Genomic DNA, 23515 nt, shown 5'->3' with positions numbered 1-23515 from the left:
AAAAAATAAAATCCACATCTGAAGGAGGGAAATGGTATCAGAGCTTAAATTGTTAAAACCTGGTTTGCAGAAGGCCATGGATGACAGTGGAGGCCCAAAATCCATTTTCAGGAACCAGACATGGATTAAGCCCCGCTGATCATAGATGAGGGATGTGAATAGGCTGGTTATCAGACAGAGAGCAATGTAAAGTCGATGATGGCAGGCACAGACATCTTATCATTTGATCTCCCTTTCTATCCATTATAAAGTTATTTCAGTTTTTAAAAAAATGGAGAGAAATGCACATGCATTAAACCTCTGAGAACACCCCCTGCCTAAAGACCAAGGATATGAGTAGTCTTGCTATTACGCAGAATGTACTGTAAAGTGGATTACTGCAGATGCAGTTTTGCTAAAATCTAGTATCATTTAATCTCCCTTTGACCTATTTTAAATTTGTTCTAATTTTCAATGTTTTTGGCTTTTTGATTAAGGTTTTATCTTTTTTGTTCTTGTTAATTTTATTTCTTTTAAAATGATTTTTCAGCATATGAAATTCAGGATGGTAAATCTATAAAGACAGTAACTGGGTTAATGGCTCCTTGAGGACATGGTACAGGAGGTTGGGGGGATACAGGGAGCTACTAATGATGAGTACAAGAACGAAAAAAATGTATTAAAACCGTGGATGATCGTGCAACTCTTCTTGATGTGACTCAACTCCTGAATTGTATGACACGTGAATTAAATGCCAATGAAACTTAAAAAAGGAAGAGACTGTTGTAAAATTGATTGTGGTGGCGACTGTACAATTTTTTATTTAAAGTGTTGATTCGTATGGGGTGTGAATTATATGCCAATAAAACTGCTTAAAAAAACCCAATCTTTGAGCTTTAAAAAATTTTTCACTTACCTAGATGTAAAGAATGAACCGTGTGTAGGTGGGCAGCGTTCTGGCATGGAGTGACTAACTGCATCCTGCTGCTGCATGACCAGAGCTGCTAAACTAAAGTCCTTACCTGGTGGTAAGCCTGACCTAGCCGACAATGTCTTTGGCTGCTGTGTGCCCCATGCAGCAGGAACGCATTTTTATATGTTCTGTGAATATATTATATGGATGCATTTTACATGTTCAGATTTTTTTGTTTAATTTCAAATTAGGCTGTCTCAACACTCAGTGCCAATTTCTTGAAATACTGCAAAATTATTCACGGAAACAGTGATAGGTTCAACTTACAGCCAGGGTATACTCATTTTAAAATCTATGTTTTATTCCTTGGCAATGCTGCTCATGTTCTTAGCAAAGTTCACTTTTAATTTCATCGTGATTAAAGGCTAAGAAATAGAATGTGGTATCTCATGTGTTATTTTCTATAGAAAATCACACCACATAAGAAATACTATGTATTTCAAAGGCCTCCAGGAAATTGCCGACCACGGCTCAATCATCACTCCCAAGAAACCCGCACTGAGGAGAATACCGTAACTGGGTATTTCTCCCTCGTGCAGCCAAGCCCACAAAGGACCCATGTCTGGAGGTAAAGCTCCTGTGGAATTCGAGGCCAACAGGGGCACAGAGAGGGCTGGGCTGGGGGCTTTCTGCAGCAGCTGCCCCAAACTGGAGAACTGGGAGGGGATGGCAGTTCTTCCTCTGCCAGCAGTTGTCCTCAATTCACACAAGTGATTTGCCTCTGGAGGATTAACTTCCCCTTCCTCCTCCTGAAACGAATCTGTCCAAGTACAGAGGCCACACCAATGTCTTTGCATGACAGTTAATCCTCTGACCAAATAGCCTACATAATAAAGATGGAGAAAACTGGAAAAGAGAGATACATGCAAGAATTCAACTAGATGGTTTGTTCCTTTAAAAATACTGTTGACAAATAAAGTAAAAAGCTACCCTCTCAGAAATGGCTCAATGCCTAGATATAATGTTAAATCAAATAAGCAGAAATTATACAAAGAGGCGTGAGAAGACTCATGGCAAAATGAAATTTAGAAATAGTGGAACTCTTCCACGATCTTTTAAAAAATACTTTTTATTGTGAACTGGAGAAGGTTAGGTCCTTAAGCGAGAGAAGAGAAAGGGGCAGGGAAGGAGGCAGCTGATGAATGGACTAATTGCTGAATGCAGAGTTGGTCGTCTGAAATGTAAACCTCTTCATCTAATTTGCAATAATTTTTTCACTAAAAAAAGAATCAGCCGGAAAAATAAAAAAAAGAGGACCTGATGCAAAGGGCTTAAGTGGAGAGTAAATGCTTTGAAAATGATGAGGGCAAAGAATGCACAGATGTGCTTTAACAATTGATGTATGTGTGGATTGTGAAAAGAGTTGTATGAGGCCCTAATAAAATGTTTTTTAAAAAACAATAAGGCAAAACATGTTCAATAAAAAAAGAATCAGCCATTGAAAATCTGAACACAGTACTATTATTTGATTTCAGCATCAATCTAAGTAAGCTTTATTTGTCAAGTGCACTAGCAGCAGCTAAAAAAAAAATTCTAAAAAACCTCCCTTCCCACACTTCCAGGAAAAGAAATTTTAAAATGAAATACTTCTACTAAGCACTAAGGTAATGAATTTAGAGGTAGGCTGGGTACTGGTGTTTAGTTTGAAACGTGAAACCATCAGTCTACAGCATGGAATAAACAAGAGGTGGAAGTGATGCAGGGGAGAAAGAGGAAAGGTAGGTGACCAGCAAGTTCTTCCTGGAGCACCTCCTTGTGGTACGTTTCCTATTGTGTTTACACTCATGAAAGCTTATCATGCATGCTCATGCTCAAGTGCAAAGCACTGTCTCTAGGCGTAACCCATTCTTTTATTTGGGGATACTCTATGTAACGGTCACTCCCACGAATGTTAACAATTAAGTGCTGGCTGTACTACGTCATTTTCCTATGTATTATGAAAAACTGAAGTTTATTTACATACCTTGGGTCAAGAAGGCTCCTCAAAAACTTGAAAAGCAAAACCTGGTTCTGAATAGAAAAAACAATAAAAAACACAATTAAACGCGAGCACAGGTTCTTCACACTGTGCACGGTCAAGAACTGCCACCCAGTTAGAGTCTCCACGTACGTGACTCAACCCAGGCTCGTCAGCAGGCCCTTCCCGTTCTTCTCAGCATCTCTGATCTTGGCCGCTCTCGTTCAATTTTGTGTGCAGCAGGACTACACACTCACACACACACGCACTCACACTCACACACACTCACACACACACATACGCACTCACACTCACACACTCTCTGCCACACACCTCTCTTGAGGAAAATCCTGAGCTGCCCCAGCAGGAGGCGTTCAAAAGGAAGCGGGGCTCTGAGTTGGTCAGCTGTAGGAAATGCTACCTCACCACATCCTCCTTGTAAAATGGCCTATGGGACGATCCCTAATCCTGGAAGGTGGGAGTTTGAGCCCCAAAGTAACTAAAACAGTGCTCATTAACCCCCCAACATAATCCAGCCAAAGAAGTGAAGACAAGAAACTGCGGCATGTTTGCAGGCAATGCCAAAGACGTGGGCTCTGCTTCCGACTTCAGGAGCCCTGCTGGTGCTGCAAGCTCCGGGACTCAAACCCACAGTCACTCCGCGGGAGAGAGATGAGGTGTCGGCTCCCAGAAGACTGACAGCCTCTGAAAGCCCATGTAGGGTCGACATCAGCAGGGATTGGTGGCAGTGGATTTGGTTTGGGTTTCTAATTTATTAGACACGAGACTCTGTGGCAGTCACTTACCCTTTTAGCAATTGAATTTCCTTATGGGAAAAAGAAAACAAATTCACTGAATAGGATTCAATGAAATAAAGCTAAGAATACTTAGAACATCAGTATAAGTAATGATTCTAACTTTTTATAAACCTGAACAAAAATTACTAATGGTTGTGTTTATCTAACTTGGGGTTTTGATTTATTTTGTATGTGTGCATATTCAAATTGTACCCGTAAGAAGCAGGGGACTCTCAAAACTGAGAAGGATGAACGACTTTTAGAATTGGAGCTTCAAAATATATATATATTTGACATTCTATCTTCTCCCCGTCCTACAGCTTTGTTTTACTTTACACAATCTTCCCACCGTTGGTGATCCCATAATTCAGCTTATTTTTCACTTCAAGAATTCTGAAGACAATTGGTCAGAAGCATGTTTCTGTTCTGAAAGGTAAAGATACTTTATAAGACCCGGGCACGTTTCTCGCAGAAATCAACAGGACTTTTTGCATAAAATACTTCACAAGTAGCCACCTGCTTCTATGTACTACCCTTCAGTTTTCATATATCTGTCTGATGATTGATATTATACTCACTGTCTGGGCCTCTAAGCCTGTTAATGTCTTAGCGACAAAATGAAAAAGGAAACTCTCCAACTCACAATTTTACATTTTAAACAACAACAACACGGGCAAGAAGACTCGCTAAAGCTGCCAACTTCTTTAAGCGTCAAGCGGCTCAGTGGGTCGAGAGTCGTTTTAGCACAGAGAACGCCCGGGTGCTCCTCGCCAGGGCGAATCCTGGGCAGGGCCTTATCACCACTGACGTCACACCACGGTCTTTTGGCTTCTCTGCCTTCGTCCTTCAGGGCAACCCTGGCCAGTGCCTGGGAGTCAGTTTTCACTCCTCTCATCACACTCAGCAACAACCCTCCGCGCGTCAGTTCACCACGACTTCGCCCTGGTCCTCACCGTCTGTCACCCCAAACTCCCGCATTCCACATGGCCTCTCTCCTCATTCTCCTTCCTGGTCTGTTCTCTGCACTGCAACCCAGAGTGAATTTTCTATAAAAGGACTCTAACAGTACCACTCTTCTTCTTACACAAACGTAATTCTCCAGTAGACATTTAGAACTACACGAGGGGCTTCAGAAAGTTCATGGAAAAATGGAATTAAAGGATAAAGGATATTTTCCACCAACTTCCCAAAGCCCTCTTGTACAGTTGGGCCAGCATTCTCTCCTGCTGATCTCAAGCACGCACTGTCACCTATTTCTGGTCCAGCTCTTAGAAGATGGGGCAGCAGTCAAGTAGATGCTTCTCTGCACCACAGGGAAAGTGAAAGGAAAGAGAGTGCTCCTCATTGGTGCCCCAGGGTCAAGCACGCCGTGGTACAGGGTGGGGCCACAGCAAGTATTTAAGTGAACGAATGGCATCCACATGACATCAGTTGCCTCCCACACAGTGTTTCAGTTTCCTTCCCACAGACCGATTCCCTCCCAGTTTTGCTGACACTTGAAAATGATGCTTCACTTCCCTGATACCATCCTATTGCTGCCAGGCTCACTTGTGAGCAGAACACATCCACTAGTGCTCACATAGTACACCTACTCCTTGCTGATCGACATGATTAGGTTACAAAAACCTGGCCATTATGTGAAAACTGGCATTAAGAGAAAATGGAAGCTGAGCACATCAGATCACAAAATGGAGGACGACTACATCATTACATGACTGCCAAAGGACACCACGGCATACCTGCTAAGCCACCGAGAATCACAGCCCAGTCAAGTTGACACGCAACCTTAACTGTCACAGCCAATGTTACGAGTGCTCTGTACCTCAGTAAGCATCACTGCTGGATACCCGCCATCAGTGCACAAAACAGCCAAACCGAGATTTCTGACCATTATTGTAAATGTGAAATGTCATCTACCAAGCTAGTTAATAAGGAACAACTTTAGTGATAAGTGGAATACTGGGGCCATTTCTGTTTCAAACCGAGCTTAATCATCAACATTAATAAAGCTAAGTTCGAGGTCCGATTTGCCATTAAAAATTCTAAATAATCAGCATTAGCCCCTGTCTGTTGGCTCAAACCTCACGATAGCGGTGAGGCCGGCACAGGACTGGCTTCACTCTTGGTGGGACACAGGGTTGTTAGGCGTCAACACTGCATGGGTGCAGATGTGGACAAGTAAGATGCTGCACCTCCCCAGGAACCGAGGAGTGCTTCCTGTCTGGAAGAGCATGGCTGAAAAAGGTGATCTTCCATGGCCCGAAGTACAGATCATAGTTCCAACAATGTTTGACTGAGGTTCGTATCCGTTATGTACAAGGAAGAACTCCCTCGTTTCTAGGCTCAGAGTAACACACACACACACACACACACACATACACACACACACACACACACACACACACTGTACAGGTGGTTTCTCAATGTCAGCTGAGATAAACTGACAAGAAACTACTACCATCAAAGGCTCTCTGAGAGTCCGCCCTTGTTTCTCCACGAGATGATGTTTTCCCTCATGTGTTTTGATGAGTTACCTGCAGTTTTTTAATGACAGCTTCAATCTGTCCTGAAAAGTGGGTGGCGACCAGCTCTGCAGCTTTGCAGGGACTCAGGGACACGAGTTCCTAGAGGGGAAGACACAGACAAGGTCATGTGCAACGTTCGAGTTAAACAGAACATCCCTCGGGGTGGGGGTGATGAGCTGCCGTGACACTGCTACACTGCACTTCAGGGCCCAGGGCTCGTTTTAAAGAGCACAGGGGCAAACCTGGAACTGTGCCACATAAAAACAGACTAGGCTGGACGCGGGCAGGGAATTCAGCATGCGTAGAAAAAGAAAGCACTGAAGCGCTGGCCTCAGGCCACGGCCTCTGCAGCGTGACCAGAAGGAACAAAAGCTCCCCCATTCCCTGTCAGAGAATCTCACCCTTGAGCTCAGAGTAACAACTTGAAGAAATGAAATCAGGAGTGTAATTGTGATTTCTCTGGCTACAAATCCTAGAACTTTACTGCTGGTGCCTAGTACTTTTAGACACTGGAAATGTCCTAAGAAATCAAATGGAGCTGAAATGTTGATGCCTAGCCCAGTGTTAATCGGACCTATTTCTGCCAAAGGTAAGACCTGCCATCTCCCTCCCCTTGTGGCACAGCTCCTGCCGCTCCGAACTAGCCTTTCCTTCCTGCCACTTGGGGCCCAGCACCTCCTGTTCCACCTCTTCCCCTGCCCCTCGCCGTGGGCACCCTGTGAGCGGAGACAAGCATGCTACACGCTAAAATGGAAAGATCACACATACAATACACAGAGTATGTTGTCAAACAAAAATTAGGCACGCTATGACTGCAACAATCATTATATTGTCTAAAATTGCTGTTTGGTAATATTTATAAATTAATTTACTGACACGAGCAATTGTAATTTAAACTGTTTATACAATTTCATAAAAGAGAGAAGGCTCAACTAGTATCACAAATGGGAAAGGGGCTATTTCTACAGATCTGCAGAAATTAAAAAGATCAGATGCTATAATGAATTAATACATGGAAAAATCTAATTGAGACAAAATTGATAAATTCCTAAAAATTAATAAATAAGCTCATAAAGAAATAAAAAATAATCTTTAACCATTTAAGAAATGGAATGACTCATCAAAAATCGTTCCACGTAGAGCTCCAGCCCCACACAGCTTCACTACAGAGTTCAACTGAAAGTTCAGTAAGAAAAAGACAAAGAATCCCATTAGAAATCTGCAGAGGAACACCCAGGAACACCCAGTTCACCAGAGAAGGCATTGAGGAGGCCAAGAAATGGATGAAGAGTTGATGGCAATCATTCACCATTAGAGAGATGCAATTCAAACAATGAGACTCATCTCCCCCAACATTAATAATATAGTTCAAAATTAAAAAAACAAACAGAAAACCCCACTGCTGGCAAGGGTGTGGAGAGACCGAAGCCCACACTCAGCTGGTGGGACTGTACAATGGTGCAACGCCATGGCAAACAGTGGGGAGCATCCTCAACATGCTGGACATACAAATATCCCATGACCTAAAGAAGCAAGACACGAGTAGCCATGTTTACCGCAGCACCATGCACAACAGCTGAAAGATGGACACAACCTAAATGCCCACCCATGGAAGAATGGATAAACTACGGTCCAGAAGCACAATGGAATACTTAGTAACTTTTAAGAATAATGATAAATTTTAAAAAACAAACAAACCCTTTTACTATGGATGAGCGTGGCGGACATTTTGCTGAATAAAATTGTCCATCACAAAAATACAGATATTTAGAACCACTAGTGTAAAAAGTTAAGAAAAAGGTTTTCACATGAAAAGAAACCTTAATCGATGGCACTGGGGTTGGAGGGGAAGGGAGAGGAGTGACTGGCTAGAGAGTAGACATGTATTAACCCGGATGAATGGAAAAGAGGAAAATTGGCACAAAAATATCCTAACAATACAGGCATAGGAAGACACTGGGAGGAGAGTAAAAGTTAAGGGCAACAGAGATAAATGTTGTATAAGCGATGCTGCAATAATTGTAATCTTTGAACAAACACAGGTTTGACAGAGGAGGTTTGTGTGTGGGTATTCCCCTTTGCTACAAATGCATCCCTGAGTGTGATGGAGCACACTGGGGCAAGCGATGAACACGCCTTAGACCTAACCAAGCACCCTAAGGGGATAAGTGGCTAGTCTGAAGGCTCGCGAGCGCAGTCTCAGCAAACAGCAGGGTCAACTGGCATGACACAGGTCACCACGACTACGTTCTACATGCTACATCCATGAGTAGTCGCTGTGGTGTTCGTAACACATGAGCAGCTGTGGTAGTTGGATAATTTTATGTCAACTTGAAGATATAAAAGTAGAGGGGTGGACTCTATCCGGTCAATCAGGTCACAGCCTGGTGGTGCTTCCTTGTGGGTGTGACCTTCTCATACCTGGGAACCTCCCCCTCTCTTTCTACCTTCACCTTCCTGTGGACAAGCCATGCTGAGACCTGTGCAAGCCTGTGGTGTGGCCACCGCCATTGGATACCTGCCACCCTGCACCCACCGGCCAGTGATGTTCCTGCATTCTGCATCACTGCATGTGGCTGCATGAGCCTCAAGAGGGACTTATGGACTGGTATTGGGCTTATTGACTTGAGCTGGACTGGGCTGGGATGTTTTCTCGATGTCTAGTTCGCTCTTGATATCAAGCTCTTTTTTACACATATGAGTGTCACTGGATTGTTTCCTCAGTCAACCCGGACTAACACAGTGGCCATGTGGCTATTTAAGGTACAGCTAATGGCCTCTGTCTGTCCGGAGGAGAGAAGTGTAAACAAACTGGAAAATACATGGAAACAATCAATCTAATAAACCAATGGACCACCAGAACATCAGTCTTCATGACCCTGACACTAAGCAGTCCGATGATGCTCAGCAACCACCGCCAATCACTCTGGAAGGTCCTGGGGCAAAAAGACGGAACAAAACCTCAAATAATCACACACACACACACACACACACACACAGGCTTAGGGGTCAGCCAGAGACTGGCGAGACCCTCAAGACTGGCCCTAAGTGACCCCTTTTGGTCTCTAAATGAATTCACCCCATGGCTCCATTTTCAGGCAAACAACAGACAGGCCTACCAGAGGGACAGTAACACTAGGGAGGAATGCACAGTCGCATGGCCAACATTTGAGATCAAAAGGGCAGCATTTCCCCGAGGACAGCGTTCAGAAGAGTCAGGAAGAGGAGGAATGGAAACAGGAAACACAGGGAGGAAGTGGGATGAGGCGCTACCTTGCGGGGATCGCAATCTGTGTCACTGAACCAGTACACCTCGATCAAATTCACAATTTAACAAGCATGCCAATACTAAACAGCCTTTTCCAGAAAACAGAGAAAAAGGAGACTCTTCAACTCATTTTATAAGGCTAGCAGAAACTTGGGGCCAAATCACCAAAGGAAAATAAAAGAAAGGCGAATTAGAGCTTCCTGAGATTATACATGTGTTATTGAATCAGGAACATTGTTATAAACGTCCTAAATAAATAAAAGGGTCATAAATCAAGATTAAGTTAGGCAGATCCGCAACATTCAACAAGAAACTCTATCAATGAATGCATCGCAGACATGCCTTAGTAACCCACAGGGGCAGCTCCACTCTGCCCTTTACAGTTCCTATGAGTGGGGACTAACTTGGCGGTAGTGAGTTCCTTGAGCTGTGAGTGTCGGTGTTGGTGTCAGGCTGGAGGCTCAGACCAACGAGCTGTGGGAGGAAGATGAGGCTGGCAACACCTATGAAGATTCAGATCTTGGAAACCCTTAGACAGAGAGTCACTGAGTCAGAAGTGACTTGAGGACAGCAGAACTGGTTTGAGTTCGGTGATACCTGAATGAGTCCTGGAGTTGAGATTGATGGAAACACAATGGATTTGGCTTGATACATATTTGTAACAAAAACTATGTTTCTCTGCACGTGGGCAATATAAAGAAACAGGCCGGGCCGGCTCTTTCATCAGCATCTCAAAGAGGTCTAGAACCCAGAAAATGTTGAGCAACACCAATCTACATATTGTGATGATTCCAACCCCCCATAGATTGAATCTTGAATTCATTAACATTGCAGACACAGAAGTCTTTCCATAAAAACTCTCCATATTTGTAATAGTGGCCTTCAGAGGCAGTAAAAGGGTCAGGGGGTCAGAATGTGCAGATGTGGGGGAAGCACGCAGCATAAATAACTATTGCGGCTTCGCCAGCCTGAGTTTTCTGCAGAGTCATTTGTTCCCTCGTGGACGAAAGCATCAAGCCTCACATTATGCAGAGACACGCAGCTTCGCTTCTGCGGTCTGGAGTCCATGTGTGCGCACCGCTGCACAATGCAGATGAGGTGGAATGAAGAAGGAGCCGCATCGTAACTATGGAGACTCAGAGCGGATGATGAAAGGCAAAAGAATACAAAATGATTAAAGGACAAGAAGATAAAACTCAAAACAGAAGGTCTTGCTGGGTTCTTTCATGAAGATACGTTCACGTTGTACTTAGCAGGAACATGATAGCATGCGGCAGCACCGTGTTCTCAAAGCCACAGATGAAAGCGTGGGAATTACTTCAGCCTGCACTTCTGACGACTGGCCGTGCCGCCTCTCACGCCAGGTGTTCCGCCTCAGGCGCTGTTGGCGTATCGGCTCTCCGCACGCGTCGCGATCGCAGCGGCTACGACCAAGCTGCGCTGCCTCTCACAGCTTGGGAGCTCAGGCTCCATCATTTTCATACGGAGAGACTAAAACCACCTTACAAACACGTGCGGAATCATTTTCTCACTGCACCTCTGAACCCATCACCGAATGTTGATTCTCTCCTGATCCTTGCTACCGAGGAACAAAAGTGATGGCGACTTTCCCAAACGAGGGTAACTCTGTACCTTTTCTTACTACTTGTTGTCAGTCAGCAGGGACCCAATAAAACAGCCCCGATTAAAAAAAAAAACAACAACTGCCCACTCTGTTGGTTCTGAGGTAGCGGTGTGCTGTGGACCCCAGGCAGGCTCTGTTGGTTCTGAGGTAGCGGTGTGCTGTGGACCTCAGGCACTCAAACAACGGGGTCCTTGAGCCTGGTTCAGACAGTCTGAGCACATGCTCATCACACACGTGTTAGTCTCTTCCTTCAGGCGTCTATGTAATCCTGCTTTATGAAGAGCTTGAATACTAAAGTCAACTTGAATTCTTTGTAAAGGAAAATTTGGCGAGTCAGTTGACCATTGCTAAGTTATAACAGTCACTGTCCTGTTTCAGAAGGGAAGGAAATGGAACAGACAGAACAACCCATCACAGCACGGTGTCTGAAACTTCCCTGAGCCACTGCAGGGAATGGTTCCGTGTTCTAGGAGGCAAAAGACCAGGCACACTACTAGATCCTTCTAAGAGCTTTGTAAAAACCCACTAACATTCCAGTTTGTCACTCACTGATGGAACATAAGACGTTAAATATAATAAATTACACATATGTTTTATGAATATGGGATAGAATAAATTATACAAACATGACAAATGAATCAATAATGACATCTGCCGATGGTGAGTAAACAGTTCATTGGGAGATATCGGTTCAAATGAGGAAGTCTAACATCTTTCTTGACCATTCAAAACCAGAATAAAACAGATTTACTGGTCAGATGGAGACTGGTGGAATCCAGGGGACTGTGGCCTTAGGTTCCCTTCAAGTCTGAAATCGAACCTGACCCCAGGGATGAACTTTCAGTCAAACAACAGACTCTCACAGATGTAGTAGTAGCAAGTGGAACGGACTCCTCACTACAATAAGCATGCCAGACCAAAAGGGGAGCCTGTCACCAAAAGCAAAGATCAGAAGGCTGGAAGGGGCAGGAACAAAGGACGGGAAACGGAAATGCAGAGAGGAAGCAGGAAGAATGCTATACATTGAGGAGATGGTAAACAATGCCACGAAACAAAATATGTATAAATAAGTGAACGGGAAACTAATTTTCTCTGTAAATTTTCCCTCAAATGATAATAACCAGAAAATTATGGAGCCTTCCCAAGATGTTAATAAGGGATATGACAGGGAGATATGACATAGCATGTCTGGGAACAGAGGTAAGGCAAATTAAAAACAATTTTATGTTTATACTCTGTGTTAATCTGGGTTGACTAGAGAAACAAATCTAGGGAGACTCATACATGTATAGGAAAGAGCTTTCTATAAAGAGTAATTGAATATTGAGAAAACATCCCAGCCCAGATCAAGTCTATAAATCCAATCCTAGCCCATATGTCCAATACTAGTCCATAAATTCCTCTTTAGACTCACGAAACCATGCAATAATACCAAATGCAGGAAGATCACAGGCTAGAGGGTGGAAAGTCTTGTGGATCTATTGGCGGTAGAAGCATCTCAGTGCTTGCAGGGGTCTCCATGTGGCTCCTGCAGCTCCCAGGGCTCTGGTTATATCAGTGTAGCTCCTTTAGGCTCATGGTCAGTCATGTCTCACAGGGAGTGAGCGTGTCCCGCATCCAATGAGCTATCTATCTCCTTCGCGCCTCCAACAGGTCCTCAAGCTGAAACCCGACTGACCAGCTAGACTCCACCCCTCCACTCTAATGTCTCAAACTGACAACAGATTATGTAACTACCACACACGCTTACTGAATTGAGACTGCTCAATAAACTAATTGTTTATACCAAAAACATTTTTTTTAATTGGTGAATCTGTACCTCAATATGATCCATTGCTTTCTGCCACACAGAATGCTTTTCCTCTGCGCTGTGTCCAGGAATGGATAAGATGTTGTGAATATAATTAAAGACTTCTTCCTGAAACACAAGACAATATACTTTTATCCACTCATTCACTCAGGCCATATGGGGTCACTTTCCACTATGTGTAACAGCCTGGGTAACCGTCTAGAACATGGACACGGAAACCATCTGGGGGTACTTAACGGACGGGTACTGACACTAAAATGTAACCACTTAAAATTCAGAGTACAGTCATTGAAGGTGCAAACTTGTTCCAATTAATTTCGGTGTCAATTACTGACCTCTAATAATTTGATGAAGGAAGATTATTTTTGTCTGTGGTGGTTGTTGCCCACATTGCCAATTTCATCTCAAGTCCTCCTTGGACATGTCTATCGAGCTGTTCACTTCAGCTACAGGGTCTCCCCTTAGTTCTGTGAGTGTGTGCACAAATGTCCCACGTCACGGCCACTGACTGTTCCTAATCCGGGAGGAACACTGTTCTTTCACTCTGCAAATCGCAAAACTCTGTTTCTGCCACTTTTGTTACGTCTCTGTTCAGTCTGTGTAAGTCGGTTTTCCCACTCTCCTCTAAAGTGACACTGTTTTATTTTTCCTAGAACTTAGTATAACTTGCAGTTATTAATGTGGTTTTTTGTTTCTTTGTTAACTGTCAGACTCCCCCCAAAATCTAGCTTCAAGACTGCAGGTACATGTCTTTTACATTTGTTATCCAGGTACACAATGAAAGTTATTACTCAGTAACTTATTTAAGTGAAGAAAACTTTGTACCAGTAAAGCCTGTCTAAATATATCTATTGAATAGTTGTAACTACTGAACAGTTTTTTACCCAAGAAAGAAAACGATTGAGTAAGAAAGGAGAATCCATCAGTGTCTCAACTCACCTCCCTCAGAGGGTCACGTAAGTAGCAATCAATGATCTTGTCATACTGGTGGTCTCGCTCGTACATAAACTCACAAATTTGGTAGCTAGAATGTACAAGAGAAATGTCATTGTACTAGACAGGCTGGTGGGTATTAGCTTATTGCGTTGAGACGCTTTCTCGAGCATACAGGTTTGTATGCGCTTTCGATTGTTCAGTGAAGGCTATAGGTGGAAGATGCTGCTGCATACTACGTTTATAGGAAATTCCAAAGCCTGGTACAAGGCAACACCAAGTCACACGCAAAAATAGTTAATAGACTTGATATCCATTACTGTCTCATAGAAATTTTACATGAAGTCTTTGTTCTACATTAAATAGACTCATATGTCAAAGAAAACAATGTCAACAAAACTAGATAATGCCAGTATAATCAGCATCTCATGTCCTATATGTTGTTAACTTTGCATTGCTAGTAACATCTATAACTGCTAAAAATAGAGAAAGTATCATGGACATTCTAAATAATAGAAACACAGAAGGGCTTCAAAAACTTCATGGAAAAAATCCATTATCTTTCAATTCCATTCTTCCATGAACAAATAAAACACAAGATTTCACTTTTATACTAAAACAAATATAGAAACACTTGACATTTATGCATCATAAATTTCTGCAAATTTTACTAATTTCTAGATTTCAATAGAAAGGCAAAAACATTTACACTTAGGTGTTGCTGCTATTTTCATAATCTTCAATTATTAAAAAGGCAGCCATGCATTAACAAGCTAGGTTTCAAGTTAGAGAAACATAACTTGATCGTTCTATGGGAAGCCAGCAACTTACAACTCAGCTTTTTCTGCCATGCGGATCAGCCGACTCTCTTCAAATTGAACTATGCCTCCAGCATGCAGCAGTTCCAAAAGGACCTGCACAGATCAAAACAATCATAAACACACTCTGGGCCTTGACTTACTGCCGCTTTAACGGTCCATGCAGTCAGGCAGACTGAAACTTTTATTTCTGTATCATCTGAATTGATACTTGGCTTCATTTCAGGTAAATAAAGGGTCAGATAAGCATTATAATATTGATCGTACTATATGTTATTCTTATAAAAAGATGCATGATTTCTTTTTTCACAAATGAAAGGAACACCTCAATGGTTATATGAATCAAAAGTCCTGATAGAATTTCCAACGACTCCTACACTAAGCTCAAGGGAGCCCGGGGTGCACAAAGGGTTCACTGTTAGGTTGGAGAGAGAGGGGTCAGGGGTTTGAGTCCACAGACTCTTGGTGGGGAGGAGCGCACTGCAGCCTCAGAAACCCTAAGGAGCAATTTTATTTCTCCCACAGGGTCCTCGAGTCGATATCAACCTGATTACAGTGACTAAACGAAAAATGCCCCACTGTAGGCTTTCTTCCAAGAAGTGCGTTTTTCTCTGGTGTTTTTATGTTTTACATAAAAGTCTAAGGTCTAAGGTCAACTCGCTACTATTTCTATGTGGGGGGCCAGCCTCCACAACCAATCGGGTCCTCAAGAGCTGTTGTGCAATGAAAAGGAAAGAAATAAAGGACAACAGACAAAAACATGCAAAGGCTCACCTCTTCGATGGAGAGCGCGCAGAGGTACTCTCTCGCAGGCGTACATAATCTTGGGGCATGCAGAACACACACACACACACACACACACACATAACAGGAAGGGCCTGTGCCAGAGGCACACAGGTAATAGGGAGGGGAGGCACTAGGGGCATCCATGTGGCAGGAAGGCACACACTTAACAGGATGGGCAGGTCCTAGAGTAAAGATGGCGGCTTAGCCTTGGTTGTCCCTGAGCTGGCTTGACCTTAGGTGTCCCTGAGCTCTGCTCCAGGGGAGCAATCTGTGATGCATATCAGAAGGGAGGGGGCTGTACTTGGTGTACCGCCTTAGGGTAGGGAGGACAAGAGCGTCAGATTGTTCTCTACGGCAGATAACCTTCAAGCATATTCTAAGTGACCATGTGCTTCTAAGAAGCATCTTAAAAATTGGTATTACTTTAGGGGGACATATGGGGAATAACTTTTAAAAAAATCATTTTATTGGGGTTCATACAACTCTTATCACAATCCATACATGCATCAATTGTGCAAAGCACAGGAATAACTTTTAATTAAAGAATGTAATTAGGATTCAGCTTCAGCTCACTAGCGTCTCATCCTCCCAGACACCTTAAATATATGCGTAGGGAATTTGTCCACATACACTCTCTTCCAGGTTCTCAGTTTCCCACATTTCTAACGAAGCATTTGAGATTCATGTTTGTTTGTTTTTGTTTTTATCAGCCTAAGTCGCTGAATAAAAATGTGACTAAGCTGTTGAACTTGACGCATCAATATCTTACAATACACCTCAAATAAAGGCAAGCAACAGTCACTGTACCATCAACAGAGCAATGGCAGAAAGCTCCCTCCTGTGTTTAAATGAAATTCAGGACGCAGAGAAATATGTCCCTTATCAGAATTCCAGAAAACCGTTTAACCAAGTACAGTAGTTTTGTTAAAGGCAAAACAAAAACTCTTATCCAAATTTTATGTATTTCAGAAACCCAATATAATCCAGTTTGAGTGTTATATAGAGTGTTAACAGAATTAATATCAAATAGGTCACAGCTTCTGGAAGCTTCCATCTGGAATGACGTAACAGGAGCACCAGTGCTGAAGCCAGTCTTTGCAACTCACTGGAAGTATTATACTTTTAGGAATTTTGCCAGTTGGTTGTTTTGGTTCGAATTGTGTCTCTGCAAAGATAGCTAGTCTGTGAATGTGACCCTGCTTGGGAATCTGGCCGTCTGGGTTTATGTCCATGAGGGCGCACTGAGTGAAGGACAGCTCATAAGAGCAGAACAGATAAGAGTCACAAACGGGTGAGCTCCTTGTGGCCGTCCACCTAAAAGCCCAGGCATGCCAACAAATGCCCGGGGCTGCCAGAGTCAAGGACGGCACTTTCCCTGAAGCTGACCCCCTGACTCGGACTTCCTGTTGAAGCCCTGTATTTGAACTTCCCGCCTCCAGAATTGTGATACAATAACTCGGTTCTTGAAAGTCATCCAACCGTGGTGTGATTGCCACAGCAGCACTTTTAAGTAAACACAAGCAGGGTTTAAAAATATCAATTTATAATTATATTAAAAACAAAGGTAGTGGATGCTTGAAACACCACTTCCTAGTTGTTTATGACATTTTATTGGTATCTGTGCTCGAGGCCATGCATGTCGTCTGGATAGTGGGAATGTCCTCTAAGGGAGTGTGATCACTGTTCCTTTCCCCGGCCACCTGGTCAAGGATAACATGTCTCTGGGCTGAAGCTAGCTGGGGAGACTAGTCAATGCTATAAATTAGGGCTTGATGTATTGTTTTGCTGATTGCCAGCAAACTGTGGCCCACAGTTTAATTTTATAAAGCTTTAAAAGCAGTGTTCCCCAGAGTGGGCCACGCTGCCCACTGGGGCACTGGAACAATCTAGAGCAGTGTGGTAGTTACATAATCTGGTGTCAATTTGAGAGGATGATGAGTAAAGGGGTGGAGTCCAGCCTGTCAATCATTGTACAATCAATGAGGCCTTTGTGTGCCTATGGCCTTCCCCTGAGGAGTCTGAGAATTCCTGCATTTCCTAGTTGGAGGTGGGAGACACTCTCTCGACTCCCCGAGAGACGCTCTACTGACAAGACACATGGCACTGCACCGATAGACCCTGTGCCCTGGGAACTGAAGAAGCCACGTGGAGGCACTGCCAGTGCTGAGATGAGATGCTTATTACACCACTGGATCCACAAGACTTCCCACCCACGGGCCTATGAGCTTCCTGCATTCAGTGTCACTCCATGGTGTTTCATAAGTCTGAAGAGGACTTTAAAGATTGGCATCAGACAAATGGGCTAATATCGGACTTGTGGACTTGATCTGGAATGTTTTCTTAATGATTACTCTCTATGTACAGCTTCTTCTTATACACAGATGAGTGGGTCTATGGATTGGTTTCTCTGGTTTACCTAGACTAACACAGGCGGGGCTTACCAAAGAGGAATCCTACCCTTTGTCCTGGATTATGGGTAATAGTCCAACTTTTTTTAAATGGCAAGGAGCTGCGGAGTAATTGTTTTATCTGAAAAGGGGGCTGTAGGTAAAATGAATTGGGGAACCTGTGTTTTAAAGGGTTGCCAAACAGACCATAAGGATTAAGTCACAGAGACTATATGTGCCCCTACTCCCGCCCGACAACCATAAAACCAGACTCTCTGCCATCTTGCTCCTAGGAGCCCTGTGGGTTTCTGGGGCTTGGGCTGTTTACAAGAACAGAAAGCCCAATCTTTCTCCCTCAGAGCTGCTGCTGGTTTAGAAACTGCCAACCATGCTGACCGCGGCCGACCGCTATCCTGCCACCAGGGCTCTCAGAAGTGGCCCACAAAGCCCAAAACATCACTAGCTAGCCCGTTAGCGTAACGCCTGCCAAGGCCTGGTTAGAAAAGGTGCTAATAAGGCAATCAAAGTAAAAGTGTGCACGCCAGTCGCTGTTACAATGTAAAATAACCACCACCCCACACCTGAACAAACCCTGAGGAAATTTTCTCCCGGTATTCCAAAATTGATCCAGCAAAGTACTCACTCCACAGCCAGACAGATGAAGTTCGGACACAAGTCTTTACTGTGTCCAGGCGCTCCAAGGTCTGTTAACAGCAACATGCTCTGATGACTTCCAGAGCCTAACTTTTGCACTTATATTTGGGTTTTGTTTCTGCTTTACGTGAGTTAGTTCTTAATTTAGATGGAGGAGCCACATAAACCAAGATGCAGCACTACTGGCGACAGAGGTGAGAGAATCACAGTAACGGGCTCCCGTTATGACTGGTTGTCAATAACCTCTAAAGAGATAAGCAGTTGCTTTCCCTCCTCATTCGGCAGCAGGCACTGGGCCGCAGCTGTGTCGAGAGAAAGGGGTCACGATGTTCTTCCCTGGGGCCCCGACGGCCAGCTGTGCATGATTACCATAAAAACTCAGCACAGCTCTGAGAGAGTCTAATTTCAGTAGGCACTTACCAGACCAGGCCTGGCTGTCAATGTTAAACGGGATGGCTCTTTTAGGGCTCACAATGATCGTGGGCGAACTTTAAAAGAAACCTGCTCCTAGAAGGGACACTCAGGAGTGGCCTCGCTGGAGAGAGAAGTGTGGTCCCTGGGGGGCAGATCGAGGCCAGTCTCCAGAAACGTGCAGCCCTAATTCAGCAGAGAGGCAGGGGACGACTTCCAAAAGTTGAATGCCTCAGTACCTAGGGATCCTGCAGCGTTCAGGTTCAGGGCCACCGCAGGCAGCAGCGGTTACCAGGTTACGGACTCTGGTAGCAGACAGGTACAGTAAGTGCTAACCGTGGCTGCATAATGGAGAAGGCTGAAGCAGTCTCTTGGATGTCATGCTTCGTGCAAGGTGGGCCCAGTGTGAGTGGGGATTCAGATGGCAATAAGCTCTTTAGACACGTACTAGCAATCATCCACTCTATTTTCTGGTTGCCACTATCTTTAGCCCTGTATCAGGGCCTGGCACAGGTCGTTTCCCACTGTGTCTTGGAAGTGGAAGAGTTCACTCTGTCTTACTCGTCACCTTGCTCATTCCTTAGCAAGAACGAGGGCCCCCATACCTGCTGTCTTTCAGAGTGCCGGGAGTCATCGTCAGGACTACAGAGGAATTCAAGGACCTGGACACAGAGAGAGGGGTTTTAGCTGGGCACCAACACGCATTCTATAACCCTGTCCCAACAACAGTAACTGCCCTTCTGGTATCACCAATTCACTCCCTCTGCCCTAACCAACGCCACAGGTGTGTGGTCTCTGGACGTGAAACAGCAGATGCAGGCATACAAACAGTTAACACTTTAATAGAAACCTTACTGTTGGTTCTTTACTGTTAAGAGCATTGACTAGCAGGCAATGGCATTCATGTTCCTTAGTTTCTTGGCCCCGTGGATCAAGGAAAAAAGAATTCAAATGACATTCTAGAGTCAGGTCACTTGAATTTGAACCCCGGCCTTATTAACGTTTAATAACAACAGTTACTGCTAGCAGTAACACTAAGTGTGGCCTTGACTGAGTTACTTAATCCCCCCAGGCCTTAGTTTCTAAGCTGGAAAAAAGGGGGACAACACCACAATCTGTTTCAGAACTAAGGAGGAGGGCTGGGTTAACACTGAGCTCCGGAGCCATTCCTGGGACGAGGAAAAGCTCAACAGCTGCTACTCATGACCAGTGACTGCTTCTCCAGGTACGCGGCACGTGCTCTACACCTCTGAAGACAGGAGGCACCGCCACGGGCAGTCACGTGTAATCACTTCCAATCATCCCAAGGCGCTCTCTCCTCCAGCTACAGATCAGCAAGCCTTCCTATCAGTGAGGGGGTGAGGTGGGATGGGGTGATTCTTACTTGGGAAAAGTTTTGAGTAAAGAACTACTGGCAATTTAGTGGAGAATCTCTTTCAACGAATCCCACAAACTAGATTCCTATGATACCAGGTTACTGGGCAAAATCATACTGCCCAAGTTTTAGGCTACAAAAGAGCCCCACTCTCTGTAAGGTGGACATTCAGTAAGTCTTAAAAGACAAAGACACTTCATCTGAATGAGGAAGCCCATTAGCACAAGGCCAAAATGGCATCTCGAGATGCACAGGCAGGACGGCGGGTAAATAAGCACAGAACAAAGGACACTGTCACGAATTCCTGATTGGTGGCAAATTCATACATCGCAGTTGCAGGTGGGACTACCGAAGCGGGAGCAGGACCGTGACAGGGACATGAACCTTATTAAAGACAGAAGAGCTCACAGATGGGTCCAGGGCCTCTGACCAAGGCGGTCAGAGCACGGCCCATAGGGCATGACTCATAACTATGTGACTGTCCATCAAGGACACCCCCAGGCAAGCCCCCCAGGGACACAGCCCCTCCCTGGGCTGGTTGCAGGAGGGTAGGGGAAACCCACTTTCCAAAGCACAAACCACAAGACCAACTCTACTGCCATCGAGTCATTTCCAACTCAGAGTGGCCCTGTAAGGGGGGAGGCCGAGCTGCCCTTGGATTTCTCAGGCTGTCACTGTGTACGAAGAATGACCCCCGTGAGCGGCTGGTCGTTTCAAACTGCTGACGATGGCTTGCAGTTCGCAGCCCACCTCGTCACCACTAGGCCACCAGGGCTCCGCATCTCTAGGTCATCACCAGAAGGGATTCGCTCTCGGAGCTTAAGGCATGTGGGAGCTCTGCAAACGCATTTTGGGTTTTCACTGCCACTGCCATCCAGAGCCTCCTGCAAACAGGGTACTCAATGTACGCTCCAAAGTACCCAGAACACACTATAAAACAGCAATCGGCTTCAGTCCAAACGGACACTGTAAGCACTCTTCTCTGTGATAAGACAGTAAGCCTACCACTCTGAGACAACGTAATCTACCGATATTTTGTGTGAACAGTGAACAGAAGAAAAATAATTCCAGTTCTTCTTGTTAAAGACACTTACCTGGTCAAAAAGGGTCCTGTTTACAAAAAGCGTGTTGTCAGGTTTCGCGAGCTGACGAGCAAGGAACGTAAAAAGACACCCGACTTGTGAGGGAGTAAAGTCTGAATTCTCCACCATAACCTGATTTTTAAAGAGAGAACGGGAGAGACCATTTATTCAACACACCATCTGGTCTGACAAAAAGGGGAAAACACGCACAGCGAGAGGAGGGGAGAGCCTCCTTACTGCGGGCTCATGAAAAGACGCTTCTATTGACCATGCGCCCACTATGTGCGCTCCGACGTAGGAGCGGGGCCTGGCGTGGCTACGTGCAGGCTCTGAGAGGGAAAATCGCTGCACGATTTCGGAGCTACTACCCGGCACAACTTGGATGAGAACGGAATTGCTAGAGAGGCAGTGGCAGGGTTTCAAAGACACACTAATTATGGTTCCCTCTGGAATTCTCGAGTCCTTGACCCAGGACATGGAGACAACTCCATGCAAGCAGGCCTGTGGTTGCTCTGGCCGAGAGTAGAGGTCTCCCAGGAGGAAGGGAGCTAGCACGTACCCCACAGAGTGAGTGGCCTCAGTCTTATCTACCACCCGTTCCTTGAAATGAGTTTTTCACCCTCATACACAGCTACTGAATCATGGTCATGCCTTTGCTTCTTTCCTGAGCACCTACTGTATATAAGAGGCTGGTGCAGGTAGAACAGTGAGATAGACTCACAGGTATTAAATAAAAGCATAATGTGCTTACTAAACCATAACTCGCTGACACTATGAGTTGATGCAACCGTATAGGACAGGGTGAACTATCCCTGCGGATTTTCAAGACTGTAACTCTTTATGGGAGGAGGCAGCCCCATCTTTCTCCTGCAGAGCAGCTGGTGGCTTAGAACTGCAGGCCCTGAGGATTGCAGCCCATTGTGCAACCACCGCGCTCCAGGGCTTCATATGTGATCAGCACTTAAATGAAGGCACAACTGGCCATGGACGCATGGTGGCAGGAAAGAATGCGAAGTGTAGCTTGTAAGGTGCATGAAAAGAGAAGACGATTCCGGTAGGTGTGGACAAGGAAGAGGACCGCTTGGCTCGGGGGTGATGTGTTTCATTAGGAACCAGAAGCATGCGGAGTGAGAAAGTCAGCTGAAAGGGAAGACAGGCCTCAAATGCCATCCGAGGGAATCCAGAATGTATTCCAGAGCAACTGCAGGGCCTCTAATGCTGTTTAACCAGGAGGATGCTCATGATCTGTGTGGTGTGTTTAGGGAAATTATCCTACCAGCGGGGAACAGGCTAAAACAACAGAAAAAAGAACTGGAAGGCAGGGAACAAAGAAGCAAATGACTGGAGGGTCCAAAGGAGAGACAGAGGAGTTCTGAACTAGCAACGTGATCATGGAAAATCCCAGGAACAGGTACAGCAGACAATGAGAGCACGAGGGGAGGGGGTAGGACAAGCACTCGTGAATGGAAATGTGTGTGTGTGGGGGGGGGAGGGGTGATAGAGAAGACAGGCATTCAGGCTGAGCGGCAGTGGCTAGCACTGCCATTAACCAAGCAGCAGGAAAGAGGCACAGAAGAAGGAAGTGCACACATTGTTTTGGACTAGCTCAGTTTATGGGTCAAAGCTGCCCGGAATCAGGACACTTCACCCTGTCCCATCCATGAAAAAGTCTTACTGTCCTCCTCCCATCTTCCACTCAAAGGCATTAAGTAAGCGTTCTCCTCTTACAAGACATTCCCACTGGATTCGTTTCTCTGGTCCACCAGGCCTAACACACCCAACAATCGCAGAGGTTCTGCTTACAAAGGTTCGTTACTCTTGTACAAAGTAAAAAACCAGCTCCATGTCTGCAGCTACTTAGCACACATGATGTCCTTGTGATGACCAGTGGTCACTGCCTGCATGCACACTGCTGTCACTGACTCCTTCAAAAGTACCTTTAACAGATCACTGCAACTCTACCCCCAGAAATGAAACAGTGATCTCAAAAGCTCATTCCTCACTGACCCAGTGTAAAGTCTACTAAAACAAGAGACAGTGGGGGAGGGGTGGGGGAGAGGAGCTGAGAGCAAGGGCTCAAGAAAGTACATGTCTAGAAAATGATGATGGCGACACAGATACAAACATGCTTGATAC

General features: G+C 44.9%; 1 protein-coding gene across 2 annotated transcripts in view; it reads right to left on the bottom strand.

The window, feature by feature from the left end:
• The window catches only part of VPS8 (VPS8 subunit of CORVET complex), a 274380-nt gene that overhangs the window by 105541 nt on the left and 145324 nt on the right, over nucleotides 1–23515 (bottom strand). For both annotated transcript variants that reach the window (XM_075556161.1, XM_075556163.1), the window contains exons 29-35: nucleotides 21392–21511; nucleotides 19528–19584; nucleotides 14698–14780; nucleotides 13873–13957; nucleotides 12943–13041; nucleotides 6241–6330; nucleotides 2916–2962 (exon numbers count right to left, since the gene is read on the bottom strand). In XM_075556161.1, coding sequence (XP_075412276.1) covers nucleotides 2916–2962; nucleotides 6241–6330; nucleotides 12943–13041; nucleotides 13873–13957; nucleotides 14698–14780; nucleotides 19528–19584; nucleotides 21392–21511 — 581 coding nt within the window. The remainder of the gene's footprint in view (nucleotides 1–2915; nucleotides 2963–6240; nucleotides 6331–12942; nucleotides 13042–13872; nucleotides 13958–14697; nucleotides 14781–19527; nucleotides 19585–21391; nucleotides 21512–23515) is intronic.

Source organism: Tenrec ecaudatus, chromosome 8 (assembly GCF_050624435.1).
Source record: "Tenrec ecaudatus isolate mTenEca1 chromosome 8, mTenEca1.hap1, whole genome shotgun sequence".
Classification (NCBI taxonomy): domain Eukaryota; kingdom Metazoa; phylum Chordata; class Mammalia; order Afrosoricida; family Tenrecidae; genus Tenrec; species Tenrec ecaudatus.
The sequence above is the reverse complement of the archived record's forward strand: the minus strand, read 5'-3'. Positions and strand labels throughout refer to the sequence as shown.